The following is a 23,608-nucleotide window of genomic DNA, read 5'->3' on the forward strand; positions in this document are numbered from 1 at the left end:
GCATTGTAAACATACTTACACAAGGAAGAGCCTATTATGAATGGTGCATCTTGGGAAAACCTTCCGTTTAATTTAACATTACAGAGCCAAGGCATTTTTCATCACTGCAAACATAATGCATGCGTATGACTAGACAGGTTTTTTTTTAAGGTAATTGTTGTTTAAAGATGAGGCGAGTTTAAAGATCAGTGTTGTTTAAAGATAACTATTATTAGACACATCAATGCATAGATACTTGAGATTATTGTTAATACATAAAACTTTTCCTACCATGTTTCTCTCAGTGTCAAGGTGAATGTTCTGTAACCTTGTTATAAATAATGAGTCCAGTGGCATGTCAAAGATGTCATCAGGTTATCTGAGACCCGAGCAGGTCAAACTGTAGCTCTAATTACTCTATTTGCAGAATATCAGCTTCTACAAGACAGACAACTCCCAGTGAAAACCGTTATAATTTAAGAGGGTGCACTTTCAGCTCATCCTTCTTTGAAATACATTATATTTTTCCAGATGATACCATTATGATATTAGACCTTACATCCAGGAAGATTGAAAACATTTTTGTTGGTATAAAGCCTTGATTAAAGCCAGAAAATATTACTTACAAGGCCAAGGCTTTGAGGATATAGTTACCGCAGAGGTTTGTAGTACAATGTTGGCAGTATCTACCATGAGTTCTTGTTTTGTAGTGAGATCTTTGTAGTAGTAGTGCCCTGGAAAGTAGAGGTTGGTCTCTGTATTTTTAAGTCTCTGTTACTTTTAAAATAAGCACAGTATGTCTCTGAAAGAGCAAAGGTTGAAAACGTTATCAGCTCAGGAAAATGAGAATGTCACAGACCCAACATTTCCCAACATTTCTTTAATTTCGAAACTAGAGTAATTACATACCAGTAGAGCCATGAATGCTAAAGATGTCAAAATACCAGATTTTTTTTATAAAGCCTGTAATTTGTCAGCAGTTAACCTGAAAATGTTCTTCTCTCAGCACTGCCTTATCCATGCTTCAGTACAATAGACTGTATAAAGACATGGACGTAGTGTCTGTGACATCACCTGTAGGTTTCTGAAGAGCGTTTTTGAAGCTCAAAGTAGGCTGAGTGGGCCGTTGCCATGTCGGCAGCGCGTCACTCCCGGATAATCAAAAATGTGCAAGGAGGCAGGAGTTGGTTGCTGAAACCACGCCCACCTAGCTCGACGGTGTTGACAGCAGCAGAAATCCACCTGTCACTCAAGTGGCCACGCCCTTTATTATGCAGAACTTTAAAGTGCCCCTATTATGCCTTTTCAACTATTACCTTTCATAGCTGTATGTGAACTTTCTGCAAAGTTGTGAAGAAGACAGTGCATGACAGGGCTCTAGACTAAGTTTTTTGCATTGGTGCGCCTAAAGTTAGGTGCACCCAAATTTTCGACCGCATCTCATTTAACACTGCAGTTTTACTGTAGTTCACTTTTTATTTAAATCGCTGTCCATATAGGCAGTATTGACTTGTAGCCTAAATTATTAACTTACAATCTGGTCAACATGAAGTTCTTTATTTTAAACCTGTCATTATGTCCTGACAGTAGAATATGAGACCGATAATCTGTGAAAAAATCAAGCTACTCTGGCTGCTCTCAGTGGTCCTATTGCCATTTGCAGAAAGTCTTCTGCTCCCGGTAAGAAACAACCAATCAGAGCTGCGGTCCGTAACTTTGTTTGTGTTCAAAATGTAGAAAAATGTATATAATAAGCGAGTACACCATGAATCCATTTTCCAAACCGTGTTTTTAGCTTGTCCTGAATCACTAGGGTGCACCTATAATAAGTGTTTATATTCGGACTATTTTAGATTGCTTCGGGGATACCGCGGTGGAGTAACCCAGTACCTTTGTGATTCTTCATAGACATAAACAGAGAGAAGTAGTTCCGGCTACGATGTTCTTCCGCAAGACGCAAGCAGTTCTGTTTATTAACTGCTAGAGCGTCAAAAGTTACCTACCGCAGCTTTAACTGCATACACACTTTCAGGTTTTTGAAGGTTTTTTTTTTTCTGTACTACTGGTGTGATGAAAATACATCAGGTGTGCCTGCAGACACTTGTGAAATGTCTAATACAAAGACAGGACTCTGTATATGTTTACAAGTAGTGTTTTTCCCCAGTCAAGGTGTTTGAAACTGACAAAATCAGACCACTCTGTCTAGTTTATGGGTTCAGATACCACCTGTTTGGAGCAGGCTCTTGTTAATCAAGCCGCTTGCAAAACTAAAGTGACAGCCGGACCTACTGGACTGAGTTAATTTGTGTGACAGTTCTCCAGCGTATACCCACATGGGCGTTGGGATGCTAGCTCAACAGTGATGGACTACATGAAGAGTAGAGAAGGGGGGTCAGCTAGGGCCAAAGGAAACATTGCACTCTGTGTGAGAAATAGTCGGAGAGATGTTAGAGGGTGAAGCGTGGGAGGGGAGGTGTAAAGAAATGCTGGAAGAAAGTCAGGAAGATTTAGTCTGATTTAGTCTTGGAGTAGGCCGTAATGAGCAGACAGATTCATGGGACTTTAACAGTGACTGCATAGAGATGAATGGGCTTGTGCATGCAGTTTGAGTGCCAGATTTGGCACTGTTAATGCTCTTTATGAAAATAAATAATATCAGCAGAACCACCTAAATAATCAGTGTTGAACTGTAAGAGGGGTTAGCGTGGGTGATGGTGGAAATGTTTCTACCTACCTACATTTTTCTTCATATATGAACACTTTTGGGATTTTTGTCACTTTACACACATTTACTAGTTTGTAGTTTATAACAAGACCTTTTATCATTTGTGGATTTCTTTTTCTGAAAGTTGTAAGCATTTGCGCCACATTTCAAATGATGTATTTTTAACAGCATGGTTTAAAAAGATTATTATGATTATTATTATGTTTAAAAGATAAGTTATTCTTTACTAATAGTTACTAATTTTGTTAGTAAAAACAAATATTGTGAATGTTTTCAGTGCTCTATTTAAATTAAATATATGCACATGCTTTATGAAGTGACCTTACATTGCTTGTTTTCTTTTAGGACAGTTATGTAAAGGAAATGCCTATATTATTCGAATATAACAACATGATGAATGAGAATTTTTTTTATATTATTATTTTCACTACTTTAAAGTGGCTGAGACTGATGTTCTCTCTGCACAAGACAAAATAATCAGACTAAACAGTAATTCAGTTTGGCCTTATTAATACATTTTGCCCTAAAAGGCGTAAAGCATAAAAGGGGCTCCCTACAAGGTCCCAAATGTCCAGTTTAAAAGCTTAATAGGCATAAATGCATATGGAAATGTGATCAAATGGGCCTGTGTCAAGAGATTCCATTTGTTTAGTTGCACATTAATTGCCGTCTATTCCCTCGTCAGGTTTGTCAGTCAATATTTTAAATATGTCAGTGTCAAAAGCCTGACGCTTTGAGCTTTTGCATAATGCATGATTGAAAATGTATTTTGTGTGTTGATTTTGTTGAAGCATTTGATGAAGTGTTAAAACACTATGCTGTGAATTATTATGAGTGCTCTTGGGTCAGCAGTTGGCTTTCAGATGATTACCAATGAATGATTGCACATAACATTTTAAATGCAGCGGATTGTAATTAGACGTGCTTTATCCACCCTCATTTACAGGATTGTTGATAAGTTGCTTGGAATTTTATCAACCATTTTCACGAAACACTGAAATATCACTTTATCTTTCAGGATCCTATTTTATGATGCTTTTATAAAGAGTGTGATATAAGTTACTCACTGGGCCTTTTCTTTCTTTTTCATAGTTATTTTGTGCATGGTTGCGATAAAAAGTCTTAGCGATCCATTACATTTGGGGCCACTCATATTCAGCTGTGAGGGCTTTGTAATTAAATTCAGCTATGTTCACAATGAAATGGATTATTCCTTGCCTTACCATTCCCACTCATGGTCTTTTTCTTCCCTTTCTAGAAGCAGATTAGATTTAAGCATTCTGAGGCAGTGGCGAATGCTAGACCATTGTGGGTATTTCAGATGTGTGTTATCAGATTCCATTTCTTTCTCTCTTTTCTTGTATTTTTTAATAAACCCCAAGCCTGAGTTCAGGATATAGAAGCACAGTAGCCATTAGTTTATTCGCAGTGAACCAAAATTCGCGAGATTAGGTATTGATTTTTTTTCTTTGAATTTTTGTTAATGGCCCCTTTCCCCTTTAGCTCATGGTAGCTTTAGCGCCTGATAAGAAGACAATTTTAAACCCTGGTGCATTGTAACACATTCAGATAGATGGACCTTTAAATCATGGTACGGTTCCTCCTGTTTACAGAGGTTACGCTGTCCGCCAGCTGTTAACCACCAGCGTTTTTAGTTCTGCGGTACCCAAGTTTTTTTCAGGTTTCATTTCTATTTAGGGTTTTTGAGCATTTAATACATTTGACAGATTGACTGAAGCATTGTTCAGTGTTTAAACAATTATTATTTTTTTTTCAGCAGCATCTGTGACTTGGTCATTTGCAACAGAAAATAAGTTAATTTGTCAAAGCAAACAAAAAAAAGTGAGGTGTGGCTCATGTCTTATGTTCCAAGAAAAAGTATTTGGCCCATAATTCCTCATAAAACCCTTAAAATAAAAATAAGAGAATTCCAAAAAAAAAAATTAAAAATACAAATATTTTAAAGATCTCACTAGAAAGGTGCTTTTATCAAAATGCTTTTACACAGTGTGATGTGTTAGCTCCCAATTTTGTGCTCTCTGAATAATGATGAATATTCCCAGAAGTGTAAAGTCTTTGGCAAAATGTTCGTTTTTTTTTTAGGTGGACTGTCCCTTTATATATAATTTTAGAATTCAATTCAAGTTCAATTCAAGTTTATTTGTATAGCGCTTTTTACAAAATAAATCGTTACAAAGCAACTTTACAGAAAATTATGTTTCTGCAATATTTAGTAGTAGCTAGTAGTTTGTGCACATTTGACAGGATTTTAGAAAAAAAAAAATAATAATACAAGACGTAGTCAGCTAGACGATGAACTATCAATATTATTAAATAAGTTATTATATGATTCAGTCACACATTTAGCAATAATTGTTAGTTCTGTTTGTTGATTCAGGGTTAGCATCATCTGAGGGTCAGCATCATCTCTTCTCAGGTGTTCTGGGTCCAGACTGGAGCTTGTGTAAATCCCGTGGCGAAACATAGAAACAAAATACAGACATCATTAGCATAGCTGCTGATCCAACAAAGTAAAATTAGTTTAACCCAAGCTAATGAATAAAAATGCACCTTTGAACAGATGCAACTACACTCACAATTAAAAAGATACATTATTCGAATGCTTGGCGAAAGAGATGTGTTTTTAATCTAGAGAGAGTGTGTCTGAACCCCGAACATTATCAGGAAGGCTATTCCAGAGTTTGGGAGCCAAATGTGAAAAAGCTCTACCTCCTTTAGATGACTTTGCTATCCTAGGAACTACCAAAAGTCCAGCGTTTTGTGACCTTAGGGTGCGTGATGGGTTGTAACGTGGTAGAAGGCTAGTTAGAATGGAGCAGTAGATTAAAAGACTAAAGTAATTCCACATCTGAACAGCTGAAAAGAGCGAAATTGAATGAGTGGCCTAGTCACAGTCCTTTCTTGAACCTTCTATAGATGATGTGGCAGGACCTGAATAGAAAAGTTCATGCTTGAAGAGCTACCCATCTGTCAAAGTGAAAGAAGTTTAATAAAGAAGAATGAGCCCAGATTCCTTCACAGTGATGAGAAGGGCTCATATCGAATCACAAGTGGTGATGCTGACTGCAAACATTACATTTAGTTTGAAACCGTGCAAACATAAAGTTCTCCAAATAGGCAATAATGGAGAATGTTATGGGGACACATACTTTTTTCACAGCACTGTATATTAATTCCTGTGTGTATGGTATTTGAATTAACAGGACTGATTTTGAATCCCTTGTCTTTGATCTTGTGCCTGTGGCAAAGAATCTTATTTTAAAATCTGCGGATGGTGTATTGGATTGCTTATGGATTTTTTGCAGGTTATGATTTAAAGATGAAGCTAAAATGACTATAGGTGAGTAGGAACTATGGGTGCTTTTAAAAGATTAGTTCACAAAAAGCACGCTGGTGTGCCATGCACTTCCTGTTTTACAGATGATTTATTTTACCAGCATGATTCGCTAAGTTTTTTAATGGTTTCTTTTATTGTACAGTATAATTAATGTTAATCCACAAATTGTCCCCCAAAGTATTTTAATGATTTAGCTTTGACCTGCAGTTTTTGTTGTTTTCTTTCGCATAATGTTCTGGATCAATTAAGATTAACAGTAAATAATTGTTTTCAGAGTTAATGCTCAGTCTAAAAGGAGGGATGCTTAATGGGATGCTAAGTAACCGAAGTCTACAGTTACATTCATATACAGATAAATGAGCGTTTGTATGCAGGCCCATCTGCCAAATTAATTTCCTGTTTTGTCATCCCTTTATTTTAAGCCACGCACCTTTACAGATCCTTGTAGTTACTCATGCATAGCTATTCCCAAAGTAAGAAAACTTTGTGTGCTATAATGTTTACTTCCCAAAGGCAGATATTCTGTGGATCCGCAAAAACTGTGAACTGTGGAATCTCATATCAGCTTTATTTTAATAGGATGATGGTGAAGTGTAAATGATTGAACCTTATTGGTTTATTCAAACCTTGCTTTTACAAAGATGTGCACATTACCTAAACTTGTGACTGTTTTTGTCTCAAACTGTCACAGAATCACTGTTGTTTGTTTAAATATATTGTTTCCACAAGCTTATATATTACACTAGTTGTCCAAATTAAAGATACTTTCTGTGCATAGTTATTAATATACATAATTGTAAGGGGTAATTTAACTAATTTCTTGATAAAAACGTTTGTTGTAATGATTCAAATGTTTGTGGTCAGTAAGTTTATATATATATATTATATTTTTATATAATTTTATGTACTAATGATGATCAGTGATGATGACTATTCACTGATTCTTTTTTGAATAAATGCTTCTATTTATCAATGTTTTCTGAAAGTATTAGTTTCCACAAAAATGTATAGCAGCCACTGATCTATATTATCTATATCTATATTCAAAATTGATAAAAATGTATTTTGCACCATATCAGCAGTTCAGAATGATTTCTGAAGGATCATGTGACCATCACATGAATAAACTACAATATACAATGGAAAACAGTTCTTTTAATTTGTAATAACATTTTATAATATTAACATTTTTATGGTATTTGTTAAACGACCAATGTAGCCTTGATTATAAGAGACTTCTTTCAAAAACATAAAACAATTATACAGACCCCAGACTTTGAGTGGAAGTGTAGACATACTCTGACTCATACATGGCCTCCCATACGTCATATTTTGAGGAAGGCAAACCAGCATTACCAACAGTTTTTAGTCTCCTGCACCTGCATTCCTAATTTAACATCAACAATGAGTTTGTGCCTTGACATGCAGTCATAGTAAAGTGACTGCTCATTTGCTCATTATTTTCTGTGAGCTTTCTCACATAGCTGATTAACCTGTGGGTCATTATCAGAGCAACACCTCTGATGTTCAGTGAATTTTACAGCTGAAATAGTGTTTTAAGCACATTTGTAATTTCAGGCTGTATCGTCAGAGAAGTTTTGCAGTTGAATTCAAAGGGAATTTATTCATCTTTCATCTCCAATTTCTGCGTGGTATTAAGCCTAGTAATCCCATTATCCTCTTTCATGTTTGTTGTAACAGGAACAGAATGTTAATGGTAACCTCATTACAGTTGATCTCAATGGATAGCATTAACCTCAGATACCATTCAGCAATTATTTGATGAATACTGTTTACTTGATACATATTCAGAATTCCCTGAAAGCTTCCATAATTATATGACTGCATTTAGATTTATTTATCTATCCAGTGCAACTTAAAAGGGAGGAAGAGTACAACAACTGTCTTGCTATGCAATTTAATTTATTTAATTTATTTATTTATTTTTTTATAACAAATAATAATAATAATAAAAGTGCTCAGTCAGGTTACATTGGGATTGACAAGCCTTTTATTTCGGGACTACCTATAAATTTTCATTTGGATTGAGATTCAGACACTGACTTGGATGCGCTAGAATATTAATATTGTTTTATGCCATTGGCTGTGTAGCTTTGGCTGGATGCTTGAGGTCATTGTCTTATTGATAAATCTTTTTCCAAGTCGCAGATGCCTTTCAGAATCCCATCAGGTTTTCGTCTGGGATTTCTTCAGGTCTTCCCAGGTTTTTTATATTATTATTACATTTATCTTCTGCTAGGGCTGGGTTGCATGAAGTTGGGTTGCACTGATGCCAGACTTAACATTTGTTATAAATAATCTTATCTTTTGGTTTGCGTCCACCAGGTTTCAAATCATTAAACATGTTTTTTTTTTAATTAAATTAGACGTTCCATTTACAAAAGTATGTTATTCAGTATATTATTCAAATAAATACAAATTACTACATGGTTCTTTAATGAGAGAACAAATTCTTTGTTGACTTTCCAGCAAAAACTAAATTGCTCAACCCCCTGCCGCAGAGAAATAACCTCACAGGGTGATGCTGCCATCACAGTGGGTATGGCATGATTCTGATGTGTATGGCTTACACCAAACCTCATTTAGTTTATTGCCAAAAAGCTGAATCTTTGATATTCCAGCTGGCTCCTGCTTGCCTTTAGAGAAAAAATATATACAGTATATAAATCAAGCAGCAAAATCATGCACTAGTTTTATTTCAGTTGTGTTAAGGGTTAATGTATCATAGAGCTCAAATTAAATAAAACTCTTCAAGGCACTATATAGTATATTACTCTTCATATCACCTAATATTGCTGGAGTCCCATTAATTGGTGATCTATGTCCTAAAACACTCCACATTTATTATACGCACAACACAGCACAGCTCAAAAGCGATCATTTTGAGTCCTACATTATAAGATAATTTCCACATTTTAAAGACACTGGACACCCTGTAGCAGACTGGTGGAACTGACCTACGAGTAGAACTGCTGAAGGAATGGCTTCTTGGCTGAAGGCATCGTTGTGTCAAGATGAGGCTGATGGAACTCAAACCAAATCAGAGAATGTTTTCTAATTGCTACATTTTTGTTACCCGCGGGGAACTGGCTGTGCTGAAAACTAATTACACTGGTGAAAAAAGGTGGGATGTGATTAGGAAGTTTGAGGGTTACATTTGTCTCCTTTCATATTATTTTCAGACACAGACAACAGATGGAGACTGAGTGCTGGATATAAGTTATTCTATTTTAAGATTATACAGTGACTATAAAAAGTGACTGTTTTTGTTTCATTTAATCACACATGATGTATTTTGGCTTTTGTGGCACCTGATCAATAGAAAAGATTCTTTCATGTCAAAGAGAAAAATTCCTAGTCCGTATTTAGCAGATGCAGTATTTGGTCTGCATGGATACTGTTGGTGTCTGTTAGCCACATCTGGACAATGCAGTTTCTCATTCTTTTGTGTAGAACTGCTCAGGATCAGCAGGATTCATGGAGATCCAGACCCCACCTATAAATTCTCAACTGGATTGAGACCTGGACTAGGATTTGGCCACTCCAGGACATTAATATTGTTGTTTTTTAAGTAGCTTTGGCTTTTACACTTTGGCTCACTTAGAAGACAAATTATCTCCCAAGTTGCAGGTGTCTTGGAGACTTATCAGGTTTTCCTCCAGGATCTGCTGAGTTTTAGACTTTTCCTAAATTTATACTGTTGAAAAGGGGGAAAAAACCAAATTAAGTCCACTGTGATTAAATGGTGTGAATTGAAAATGGCATAGTGAAATGGGCTGAATACTTTTTCTGTTCTAGATATTTTAAATAAGTTTTATGTGCATAATTTTTAAGAGGTCTCTGTCGTTTGTATTTCACTTTACATTTCATCAAACATCGTGTACTACTCATGCCTTTGGGTTATGTTTTTTAAAGGTCATTTCATGGACGGATTGATTAATGTGGCCAGTGTTTTTCATATATATAGTACAATCAGACAAAAGATTTGTCGTTTCCTTCAAAATCAATACTCTTTTGGAAGATGTTTGTTCTGACCTCATTGTAAGGATGAATGTCTTATATTCGGGGGTGCACATAATTGGTACGCAGGTGTGCATGCGTGACCAGAATAAAAATTGCACTTTGTAAATAAGTTCATACCGTTCATTTGCGTACCGACATGGTTGACGGTTGTTAATGCTCAATTACAATTTTAGATTCGACAAACTGTGTACTACATTGTAAGATTTCTATTCAATCTGATAGCATAAATCTAAACTGTCCGCTGCTGTTTTCAAAACACAAAAAACTTACTTTCAGGCAACCCGACAAAAATAAAAATTTGCTGATTTCAAGTTGAATTATGAAAATTATGAAAATTCATATGAAAAAATAAATATTAGCATTTTATTTTTAGGTTTACTATAAAATAGATGTATTTTTATGTAATACTCCCTTTTTATTTTAAAATATAATAGTTTAATTACACTTTATTTTATTTTATTATTTTATAAAAAAAAAACAAAAAAAACAAGTGCAATACTATTATCACTTTTATATATATATATATATATATATATATATATATATATATATATATATATATATATATATATATATATATATATATATATATATATATTTAGTTAGATAGTTAGTTATGTTTAATGGGTCACACTATGTGCAGAATGAGGACCAAACCAAATCTCCAGGTGCTCTTTTGAGAATCAGGCTGAAAATCTTATGTGCACCTCTGCTTATAGTGGCCATATAACTATGTTGTTCTGAATTACTCCAGACAACAGAGTAATATTTATTGCACATAGTGAAACTGATGGCCAGGAAATGACCTCAGAATGTATGTTTTGCTATTATACTGTGTCTCACCAGATCTTTCAAATTTAGACCCTCTATTCAGAATTCACTGAAGAATCGCTTGTTACTTACTCTTCAAGTATTTATACAGTATTATTAACATTTTATAAAAATATGTCTGTAACAATATAACTGTCACTTTTGCATCAATTTAATACATCCTTGCTGAATAAAAAAATAATCTTACTCACTACGTAATCATTGCTAAATTAGTGTTACTAATAGGAAAGAATGTGTCTAGGATAACAATGTGGTGTTGTTTTTTCCACACACTCATATATTAATTAACATGAAAAGCTCTTGTAAGTCTGCAAACAATGCAAGCTGACTTTATTGGATCTCTTTTTAATTCTACACATGTACCAAATCAAGTTGTATGATTAATTCATGTAGAAAGTAATACATGTTTTTGCAAAGGCAGCACTTCAGCTGTAATCGCATATGACCTGAATAGGTTTGTGTAAGAATATTGGGAAATAAGGCTTTGAATATGAATGGAGTTGGCAAGGTTCAAAATGCATTTCAATGTTGTGATATCCCAAACCAATTTGCATGTTTTGTTAGTTTTCACAACATCCACATTTTAGAACGGATTTATTTTATTTTATTATTATTTTAGGTGTAAGAAAATATTGATGGACGTGAATATCGTGATATTTTGCTTGGCGATACAATCTAGATATTTATAAATTAAAAGAAACCACTAATGTTAGCATTTATATAGTTTGCTGCTAGTAATAAAGGGTGAAAGAAATGTTGGACAAACAAGTCCCGGGATTGATTCCGGCATTGCAACCGGGTGGGGGACCTAGTAACATTGCCGGGTTCAATCCCGGGACGAGCGCTGTGTGAACAAAAGCCAGATCTAATTCTGTGTCGAAGTGATGACGCACGTTATCGCGCGACTCTTTTACCGGCTGTTTTGAAGGAAGATCAACATTCACAGACAAAAAAATATGTGCAAACTTTATGAAGCATAGATCAGTTTGTTCCTCACTTTCTACGCTGACGCGTAGATAATTCGCCAGCTTCAGTGAAAGTATAACATGCCTAACATTTTCGACTCGTACATTACAAGTCACGCCCTGATGTCACGTGTTGTTACGGAATCTTTACGGGTTGTGTGTGAAAGCACGCACATATCCCGGGTAATCACTGACTGTGAAAGTACAAAATCTAGCGACCCGTGAACAATTGCCGGAACACTTTACCCCTGTATTTACCGGGATCGCAGTGTGAAAGGGGCTTAATTTGGACAGGATCAAGATGTAAATCTTTTTTGTTGTCTCTGCAGGAGGCTGGAGGAGAGAATGCGGGTCCTCATGCATCTCCTGAGGAAAGGAAGGAGAAGGTCCCCAGTCCTCATCTGAGTCAGCTGGTGATCCTGACGTCTAGTGATACGCTCTATGGCTTGGCTGAGAGAGTCGTCGCCACTGAATCACTGTAAGCTACTCTGAAACTCCTTACTTAAAGAATTCAACCAAAAATGAAAGTTGTTTTTATTTTATTTACCCACCCTTGTTTTTGCAGATTTTTCAGCAGCCATTACTCCAGTCTTTAGTGTTACGTGATCCTTCAGAGATCATTCTGATCTGCTAAATTGGTGCTCAAGAAACATTTATTATTAATTTTGAAAACAGTTGTGCTGCTTCATATTTTTTGATTGAATGTTCAAAAAGAAGAGCATTTATTTGAAATCAAAATCAATTGAATTCATGCTTGCTAAATGAAAGTATTTATTTTATTTTTTAAATGTTTCTGACTTTGAATAGTTGCTTACAGATACATAATGGATAAATATAATTTCCATTTTGGGTGAAACATTTCTAACCAGTGTCGTCAAGTAATTAGTGTTTTAAGAAATTCCTACATTTAAAAAGAGAAGGCTTCCAGATGGTATCTGCATCATACAGTATATCCAGCTGTGTGAAGTCTTTGTAGCAGAAGTGGAATGAGACTTGCAAATGATCAAATTTACATTAGAAAGCTGGTTGACTCTTGTCTTGTGATCAAGCTTACTGTTGCTAGGTGATAAATGTCTAACTCCGGTAGCCACTTTCAACCAAGCCTGTCTAACCCAATCAGTCATATCACTGTGGATGTTATCTAATCAGCGAACCCCATTAAGCCTTGCTTTTCTCCTGATGAGTCTGCAGAGGTGGGCTGAAGCAGCATCGTCAACAGTCAGGGAAGTTCATTTCATTAAAGCCCCTTTCACACTGCACGTCGGACCCGCAATATTCCCGTAAAATTGCCTGGTCGCCTTCTGTGTGAAAGCAACCACGTCCCGGAATTGATTACCGAATCGAACCCGGGTCGGGGACATAGTAACATTGCGGTAATCGATCCGGAACGAGCGCTGTGTGAACAAAAGCCAGATCTAAATCCGTATCGAAGTGATGATGCGCGTTATCGCGCGACTCTTTTACCGGCTGTTTTGAAGGAAGATCAACATTCGCGACGAAAACATATGTGCAGACTGTAATGAAGCAGAGATCAGTTAGTTCCTCACTTTCCGCGCTGACGCAGAGATCGTTTGCTTGCTTCAGTGAAAGTATAACGTGCCAAGCGTTGTCGACTCGTACATTACACGTCACGCGCTGATGTCACGTGTCATTACGGGATCTTCAAGGGTTGTGTGTGAAAGCACGCACATATACCGGGTCATCAATGGCAGTGTGAAAGTGCCAAATCTAGCGACCAGGGAACAATTACAGGAACACTTTACCCCTGTATTTGCCGGAATGGCAGTGTGAAAGGGGCTTAAGTGTTGTGATGTCGCAGGGGCTGATGAGAGCTACCTGACTTTCCAAGTTGTCAGGCCTCCAAACCACATCTTACCTTCCAGTCCTTCTATTCTGACCTTTATCCCATTCGACTGATTGTTCGGCAAGATGTTAAGCCTTTGTGCAACAGCAGGGAATCCTCCTTTCCAAATTCACAGAGAGAGTTTGATCCTCCCTATAGTTGCTTTGCATGCACCCAGATGGTGTTCGATTCGTGCCAAGCTTTGTGCTGGAGAACGTTTTCAAAGTCTTAGACTGAAGACGGGTCAGAAGATCCAGAGTTTAAGCCTGGAAAAGGTTCTTCTCAGGAAAGAATGACTCTCTATCTGCTTTATCGTGATGCACAGAAACTTCACCATATTGAGTCATCAATGTGGTGAAGGTCTCTACTCTCCTTGCGGAGCATGAACATGCTCTGAATGGACTACACTTGAAACCACCAATGGGGTTTTTTTTTTTTGGAGAAGGTTTAGTGGCAGTGCAACCTCTTCTCTGCCCCCCATCACCCACTGCACTTCCTTTATTAATGGAATAATCAATGAAGGCTGCAAAGTCTAAGCAGGGAGCAGGCATGAGGGTGTGCATGATAAGCGACCAAACAGGGTGTCTTTTTACTTTCTGAGTGCTGTGCTTATACAAGCGTAACCATACAAACCAAATAAAAGAAACAAACAAAAGATTATTCCCTGTTCCACTGGCACCGCTGGCAATACAACAGACCTGTTTTTCTCTTTCAAGATCAAGTATTCTGAATAGTAATATATCAAATAATCTGACCAAAACAAGAGACCTCTTACTCCAGAAATAATGTATTGGTTCTTTGACCTTTTACCTTCCACATAAATGCTACATATTTAGATGTAATTTGCTTCTGCCCTGATCATGATTCACTCGATTCACTGTTTACCTTTACATTTATTTTGCCTGTTTTAATAATCAACATAACAAAAGTTGTTGTTTTATTATTAATAATGATTGATTTTTATTTATTTTTTTGACACAATGCATCGTGAGTCTACTATAGTATCTATAGTATACTATAGTACTATATAGTATCTACTATCTGCTATAGTAATGTGCATCATGTTTTCTTTTACTGTATGTTGTGGATATTTCAGCAATCAAGTATTCACCCCATGGACTTTCATTTTTGTTGTTTTAAAGCACCCAATCACAGTAAACTTAAATTGACTTTGGCACCAGAAAAAGGCTGAACAGATGAGCAGACATTGACAATTGTACATATACAATAATATATTTTGTTTTTATTATTGTTCTAGTTTTAGTTAAATAGTTTCATTCAGAAAAATGTTTGGAGCAATATTGTAATGCATCTGTTTAATGTTGCAGAAATGGTCAATGATACATTTCAAAAGGGTTTTAATTGAGTTTAGAGATATAAAAAAAGCAAGAAAACAATTACCTTTTGTTTAATAACTGTGGCACATTTTAACCAGTTTTAGGAAATATTTTATTTTGACAAATAAAAATTTTACTGCAAAAAAAAGACTAAATAAAACTATATAAAAAACTATATACTTTTTATAGTTACTGCAGCTCTTAATATAGAAACCCTTATTTCCAACACTCAGTCTCTGTCTGTAGCTCATGTCAGAAAATAAAATGAAAGCAGATAAATGTAAGACTGACAAATGTAAGCCTCAAATTTCCGAGTCACATCACACTTTTTTTTTTTCATGAACATAACTAGTTTTCAGCACAGCAGGTTCCCTGTGGGTAACTGATATGTAGCGATTGTGTGCCACTGAAAACATGCAAAAAGTGTTATTTTTTGTGCCTTTTTTCCCCTTGCAGAGTTTTTCTGGCAGAGCAGTTTGAGTTTCTTCAGCCTCATCTCGACACCACGATGCCTTCAGCCAAGAAGCCCTTCCTTCAGCAGTTCTACTCACAGGTCAGTTTCATCCCACCGTTTACAGCCCTGCTCCTGACCTCTACAGTTTCTCCTTTACAGAGCCTTTTCTATCAGCCTCCAGTCCACTACATAGTGTCTAGTGTCTTTAAAATGTGGAACCTTTGCTATAGGACCCTAAATGTATTATTAATGTGGAATTTTGACATAGATCACCAAATAATGGACTATAACAATATTAGGTGAATTGAGGTGCAATTACTACAATGCCTTGTAGAAGGTTATTTAATTTGTTGTCTGTGATATGTCAGCCTTTAAAACAACTAAAACATGTACCCCTCTTTACTTTTATTATGAGTGTTTTTTTTTTATTATTTGTACTGTTTATACAGTTCATATTTATTTTGTAATATTACTGCATGTATCTATCCATATATAGTAAATGTTTTATTGTTATAATAAACACATATTTTTATTTTGCTTAATTTACATATATATATTAAGTCAAATATGTCTTTATTATGGATTTCTCTATTCATTCATCAGAACTGAAAGTATCATTAAGAAATAAAGTTGTACAGTAGAACTTCCGGGATTTGGGAGCTTCCTTTATAAATATCTTGAATATTCAAGGGATAGAAAACTTTGTCTCCACTGTTTGGCTGATGGTTATGTAATTCTACTCTGTTTTCTCTATAGACTGTATCTACAGCCAGCGAGCTCCGCAAACCCATTTACTGGATCGTGGCAGCCAAAGCCATAGATTACGAACAGATGCTGTTACTGATGGCGGGAGTGAAATGGGACATTAAAGAGATAATGTCACAGCACAATGTCTATGTGGATGTCCTTTTAAAGGTAATATGTTTGTGAGGTCATGCAGTGGATTTTATGTGCGAAAAATAATGTGTTGCCTCCTCTACAGTATGTTCATTTTCACACTAGAGGAGAACAGGTGGGAGTTTGCTTAGAAAGTGAATCAGCCAACCTTTTCTCCATCTATAGTTCATTCATGGCAGTTTTTCTCCTTCTCTGTAGTCAATTACAACATGGTTTGTTGAGTCTTAAGAAAACTGTCGTGCCACAATATGAGACCATTGCTGACATGTCATATCCACTCATCTGCTGTACTCACCTAACAGGAAGCAGGATGATCGAAATGCGTGGTGTCAGAATGTGTGTGTCAGAAGGTTATCCAGAGGTCTAAAGTAAAGGTTGACATGCTGGGTTTAACCGAGAGAGACAGGCGACTTCTCCAACACTCACTCAAGTGACGGATGTGATTATGGGTTGACTTGACTGATGAGGTGACGGAATATCAGCTCCTGGGAGTCTGGAATTATTTATTATTTGTCTGTAGTTTACATGATAAACAGTTGTATAGAAGAGCATAAAATTTATGTCTGGCCGATGCTGGCAAAATGAGTCGGAATACGCACAGGCTAATGACAAGCAACAGGCAAAACAAGTGAAAAATGTAAGATTTGGATGATTTTGAGGCTTTCACAAAAACGAGTTAAGCCCTCGTCTAGAAATTGCAATACTCCACACAGTGATTAAACATTTAAAGCTATCTTAATTGTGCATTTCTGAGAGGTCTACTTTATTTGTTTTAAAAAGTTGCGTTTGTCCATCGGAAGCAGAGTACTTGCGTTTGACGTTTTGGTTTTGAAAGGAACATGCAGGGAAGAGAAAATAAAGTGTGGGACTTGATGGCGTTAATAAAAAAATTAAACAGAGCCATAAGCTAATAAAAGAATCTTTCTCACCCTGACTGACACATCCGAAGAGTGCGCACAAAGATGCCTTTCAGACATTGCATGATCCCGATATACACATACACACAGAATTACAGTACTTCAAAATATCTTGGTGAGTTTTCATAATCTATTATGTCTTTTTGAGGGAAGTCGTGGCCTAATGGTTAGAGGGTTGGTCTCCCAATCGAAGGGTTGTGAGTTCTAGTCTCTGGCCGGACGGAATTGTGGGTGGGGGTAGTGCACGAACAGCTCTCTCTCCACCTTCAATACCATGACTTAGGTGCCCTTGAGCAAGGCATCGAACCCCCAACTGCTCCCCGGGCACCGCAGCATATATGGCTGCCCACTGCTCCGGGTGTGCGCTCACAGTGTGTGTGTGTGTGTGTGTGTGTTCACTGCTCTGTGTGTGTGTGCATTTCGGATGGGTTAAATGCAGAGCACAAATTCTGAGTATGGGTCACCATACTTGGCTGAATGTCACTTCACTTTCCCTTTTCACTTTAAGTGAACGTTTGGTTAACTGTTGGGGGGAAAACATCTGATGTGTAACATTCTTTACATTTATATTAATTTATATATTAACATTATATTAACATTATATATATCTTTCTCATTAATATTAATCAGACAATTAAAGAAAAGAGGGGATCACTCAGTGCTCTTGAAAAAAAAAAACCTTCTTACAGACCCCAAACTTTTTAACGGTATTGTATATACTGCATAATAATAATATAATTATAATAAATAATTATAAATTATCTATTATATATATATATATATACACACACACACACACACACACACACACATATATACAGTATACTTTAGTCAACTTTGCATTATTATAAGTGTTTGATTTCTGAATGAATTGCAGCAGATAATTCTTATTTACTGAAATAAAGTCTAAGTGCGTACACCTTATGTTGTTGAACCCATGCCCACTCACACAGCTGCATGCTTAAATTGAGATAATTCAGGTTAAGTGCTGCATCTCTAGATGCTTCTGTGGAGAGACATGGGATTTGAACCCTTGAATGAAAGCCCTGTCACTGTCCCCTTTCACTGTTGCTGTTCCACATGCAGCACATTACAAATGCATGGAAATGCTACGTTTATGTTATAATTTACTGGACCAATTGTGACTTCCACTGAAGCAAACAAACAAGTTAATGCCCACAACGAGCAGGCTTGATTGATATGTTTACCCTAAGGTTGCTAGTTAACTTTCTTCATTTAAATTTTTTTCTTCCTCCATTTTTTTCACTTGCCTAATGACTATGCCTCATGAATTCTTATAGATTGAAAGATCATGATATCAATTATTTGTCAGGATCTGAATTATTTAAATAGTCAGGCTTTGGGAGTCACATGCAGAATTTGAGGGGCAAGTTTAAAAGGAAAAATGTTAGCCCATGTCTCAGTTATATGTGACTGGTTTGAGGGTGTCTCATTCCTTTGCATGTCCACATCTCTTCTATAACCTTTGCTCATTAGCCTATATGAATTTTTCATGGAGTTAGGGAGCGGTTTGAATGGCTGACACATATACTGAAACAGAAATGGCTTCATGAGTAGATGGGGTTTCATAATTGAATTATCTCTTTGGCTTATTTGCAGAGGAAGCTTGATGAATCCAGAAATATGCATAATTATGTGGATTTACACAAGTTCCTGATCTGAGCTGCAAAGTTTTAGTGGGGAATGTAATGGAGCTTGGCTGCTAATGAAGAAATGAGGCTCAACTTTGTGCGCCTGTTGACTGAATTCATTATCTAACTGTGGAAATACAGCAGTGAGTCAAGTTGACTCTTGCCTTATTTAAAATTTCCACCAAAAAATGGCGTCCAGTTGCCTGGGCCCGAAAAAGACATTTGCCTGTACTGTATGAATTAGTAAATGTCACAATTAGTTTCCTGCATTATAGAGCAGAGATGCACTGTTATTTTTCTCTAACTGCCATGTACTGGGTAAACCGGTGCTTATTTCTGTAGGTTAAAGTAAGATGTTAAATATTCATGAAAATTCTGACCTAATTTAAATGCTGTTCTGAACCTTTATGATTTCTGTGAAACACAAAAGAGGATATTTTAAATAAATTTTCAGCTGTTTTTGTCCTAACAATGCAAGTAAATCTGGACCAAACAACACTGGATTCCTTTGACATTTCATAAGTTATTCAGTTTACAACCACTATTAGTGTGACACAATTTACCCCAAAGCATCAGGCAGAGCTACTCAGATATAGACAAATAATTTCCATGATTTTCATAAATAGCCAGGTGATTTATAAGGATTTATTTATTGATTTATTTTTAGACCTGCAGTTATTTTTTTATTTATTTTTTTATTAATCTTATTTTATTTTATTTGTATTTTTTTCTTATCCACAACAGTATTTACCCCGCTCCACATGTTAGATAATGTTGGAAAAGAAGCAAGGTTAATTCCTCACTATTAAAAGCTTGCACAAACTACAGGTAAATAATTTGTTCTTAGCTTTCTCTGTTCTTGGATTTAAGAGACTGATATTATGACCATTTCGAAACAAATACTGATGATAGCTCAGAAGTGGCATTTCAGTTCTTTAAGATATAAGTGGGATAAAGCGTTTGTTTTTCATCTCACAGCACAAAAGCTTTAGTGTTGGTATCAACAGGGCCGGCGCCTGCCTATAGGCAAGAGAGAGAGAAGGCGAGAGAGAGAGAGACAGAATTATTAATTTATTTTTTTGTTTTACATTAGGTTACAATTATCGCACTTATATCAACAGCATTTTTTTACCCACTTCATTAGTATAAATTTAAATTCACTTTTATTTAAATTCCCTCCCGGCCGTGCTCTATTAGTATATGCGTGCAAAATACTTTAATGTATATTCCAAAATGTCAAAATGAATAAAATTAGGCTATCTGGTCATGAGTACAAAAGACGACCGCTTTTAAATGAGAAACAACGAGGCTCCTTTTTGAAATGCATCGCCTCTGTTCCGTGAAAGAGCGCTTTTCGCTGCTTCGAGACCATGGGCGCGTATTTGGATTTTAAAATGACATCGCATCTCTCAAAGAAAAGGAGAATACAATAGTTCTTCAGGGTTGCTTAAGACTGAAAAAGGCCCTGACTCATGGAGACTCGCGGGATGTTGATGGGCATGAATTGTTCGAAGAGCTGACTGCTCTGGGCGGACGCCTGGTTGCTGGATCTAAACCACTGGATGCGCTTAAATTCATCTGTGAAAAAGAGATGGAATTGCCAAATGTTTTTGTAGCATTAAGAGTGCTTCTCACTCTCCCCTTCACTGTGAGCTCTGGAGAACACGGTTTCTCAAAGCTTAAACTGATTAAAAATGATCTCCGAAGAACTTGAACTTGAACAAGTTAAACTCGAGGACGCAATCAAAGCGTTTGTTGCTGCGAAAGCCAGACGCGCGCACTTCTGAAATTTAGGCTAGTTGTGTGAATGTGTGTTTGTGTGTATCTGTCAAGAAAAAATCGAAACCTCCATTACTTATGAGCTAAAAAGTTGTGTGCATATGTTTAGTTTTATTCTGTACACCATCTGTTATAAAACAGAAATTATATGCAGCTGTTGCATTGTGTACTTTTTTCACATTGCAGTATGAAAAAAAAACATGATTTTATTTTAGTGTAATTTTATAGATTAAAAAAATATGTAATTTGTTTACATGCATTTTAAGGATACATAATTTGAGTGTGAGGTTGGGGCGGCACGATCGTGCTCTGCCTAGAGCGCCATTTGAGCTTGCGCCGGCCCTGGTTATCAACATGACCTAGTACAAATAATCTGATCTGTGTTTGTTGGAATTAGTTAGTATGAATTCTTATACTGTCTCTTGCAGTAAATATCAATTATAATTAGACACTGAGAAACATCAATCTTGACCATCACTTTTGCATTCTTTTTAAAACCATGTTTCTAAGTTGTAAAATAAACTGGATATTTTTTTAATTAATTCAGAAGATTAAAGGTAGCAAAGTAACCCAGACAACTTACACAGCAGTTTAAGTGCTCTTGGCAGTGTATCAACGTTCAAGGTGTGAGCTCACAGTACATGCAGTCCTTGGCTCTCAAATGAGCCATATGTCATTGTGTTAAGAAAGTTACGGGTGGGTTTTCCTGTCACAAGTGAAAGAGAAATGGGCTCGAGCACAGCTGAATCAACACCTCTGTGAGCAGCCACCTTATACAGTGTAGATTTTTGTACGTGGCATGGCTTTATCGAGACATCTGCACTACAGAAACAGTTTCTTTGTATAACCTGAATCCTGTTTGACAACCTGGTCTGCCAATATGGCTCCAGGGAAGATTTATAGACTGCTGTTTCTGCTTCTCTGATTCTGTGATTAATTTACACCTTTGTTGGGATTTCTGGATTTGTATGACATGCTTAAATAGAACCGTATCCAGCCCGTTTGTGACCTCTCATCCAGATGGTTCCAACACCACCCAGTAAGAATGCTGTGATGGTTGAGATGAATGGGTATAAGCAAGCACTGCACACAAGGGAGGACGCAACACAAAATGGTTAAGGGTCAATGACAACTAAGAATGTCCCTATAAAAAGCTATCTTTTAGCAATCTAGGTTAAGGCTCACATTCAAAGATTTTAGAAATGTACTATTTGTAATCATGTGGGTTTTGCGTCGTCTTGAAAACTTTTGTCATTTTCAGTAAATGTTTCAATTCAATATCATGTGTTGTGGCCAAGTAAAATGTTATCTATTTTCCTTTTTGAGTAAGCTTATTGTTTTAAAATCTTTTTTTATTTTTTATTTTTTTACAGATATTGTGAATTATTTATTCATTAATATTATGTTTTTGAAGCTTTGAATTCAGTGTGGTATCAGCAGAGTTTTATAGCACTGACAGTTTAGACTCAAAAATCTTTATTTTATATAATAATTATATAAATGTATATTTACATTTGGAAATTAAAAAGAGGGGCTTTCAGGTCCTTCCGTGTGTTAATTGCAGTTGTAATGTTTTTATATATATTTTTAATTTATTTATAAATTTGTTTTTGTTCTTTTATCAATGAATAGATCCAAACAAAACATGAGTGTCATGACATTGACCCATATATCATCAAATGTTTTCCGCAGGAGTTTGAGAAGTTTAACCAGAGACTGGGAGACGTGTCGAAAATAGTTCGGATTCCTTTGCCTGTGTCCAATGTCTTATGGGAGCACTGCATCCGTCTGGCCAACAGGACGTTAGTGGAGGGGTAAGTGGTCGAACAAGCTGAACCAAATGGGTGTGGATGTATATGAGACCACCTGCTCTCAGATAAATCTCCTACCACAGACTGTTTTTATTGGAATACTGGCCATCACAAACCACTCAGCCCTTTCCCAAAGAAAGAAAATAGCTTGCAGGAACAGTTTGTTCAATTACAGGTCCAATGAGTCCAGCAGTGGCCAGAGACTTCCTATTAATTTAGCAATACCTCTTCACATTGGTAGTATTGATGGAACTAGTTTTACAGTGCTTTGTATTTATCCCATAGTGAATTAAAAAAAATAAATCCAGTAAATTTACCTTTAGCCATTTATTTCTCCACTTATATTTCTCATTTACAAAAAGTATTTACCTTTCAGCTTCTCCTCAAGGATTTGCCTATATTTGGCAAATTGTTGTCTCAAAGTTTTCAGTTCTTCCTATTGAAAAGCAACCACAGAGTATTGTGTTGTCATCATCTTTGCTTGGTATTTTTGGTATTGCGCTGTATTTGGTGTGCCAAACATAGCACTTCACTTTCAGGCCAAATAGCTCAAGTTTAGTCTCATCAGACCACAAAATATTCTTCCAATAGATTTCATGTTTTGTCACATGGCTTCTAGCAAATTCCAGGCTGTCTGTTCGCTGGTCTCAGAAGTGACTTTCTTCTGGCTGATCTCCCAAAGAGGCATAAGAAGTCAAATGCTCAAACACTTGCTGTTGTCTAGACAGTTTTCCCCTCAAACAGCTCTGGAATTCCGTGTAGACATTTGGCATCTTGATCATTTTTCTTACAAATGTCCTTTTTATCCAGTTGCTCAGTCTTATAAGATGGGCTGACCTTAGAAGTGTTTGGGTTGTGCCGTGCTTTTTCTGTTTTGTTTTAATGGACATAGAATGTTAAAAGCGTAGCTAGTCTTTTTATAACATCTACATTCCTCTTAACAACTACTTCTTGAAGTTCCTCAGGTTGATTTAATTTTCTCAAAAAAAAGTCACTGATATTTACGCTGCAAGCAA

At 36.3% G+C, this 23,608-nt stretch overlaps 1 protein-coding gene across 2 annotated transcripts in view; it reads left to right on the forward strand.

The window, feature by feature from the left end:
- LOC113062046 (syndetin-like) overlaps positions 1-23,608 on the forward strand; it is a 108,238-nt gene that overhangs the window by 77,202 nt on the left and 7,428 nt on the right. For both annotated transcript variants that reach the window (XM_026231556.1, XM_026231557.1), the window contains 4 exons: positions 12,232-12,380; positions 15,539-15,635; positions 16,293-16,451; positions 22,474-22,595. In XM_026231556.1, coding sequence (XP_026087341.1) covers positions 12,232-12,380; positions 15,539-15,635; positions 16,293-16,451; positions 22,474-22,595 — 527 coding nt within the window. The remainder of the gene's footprint in view (positions 1-12,231; positions 12,381-15,538; positions 15,636-16,292; positions 16,452-22,473; positions 22,596-23,608) is intronic.

This window comes from Carassius auratus, chromosome 44 (genome assembly GCF_003368295.1).
Source record: "Carassius auratus strain Wakin chromosome 44, ASM336829v1, whole genome shotgun sequence".
Taxonomy (NCBI): domain Eukaryota; kingdom Metazoa; phylum Chordata; class Actinopteri; order Cypriniformes; family Cyprinidae; genus Carassius; species Carassius auratus.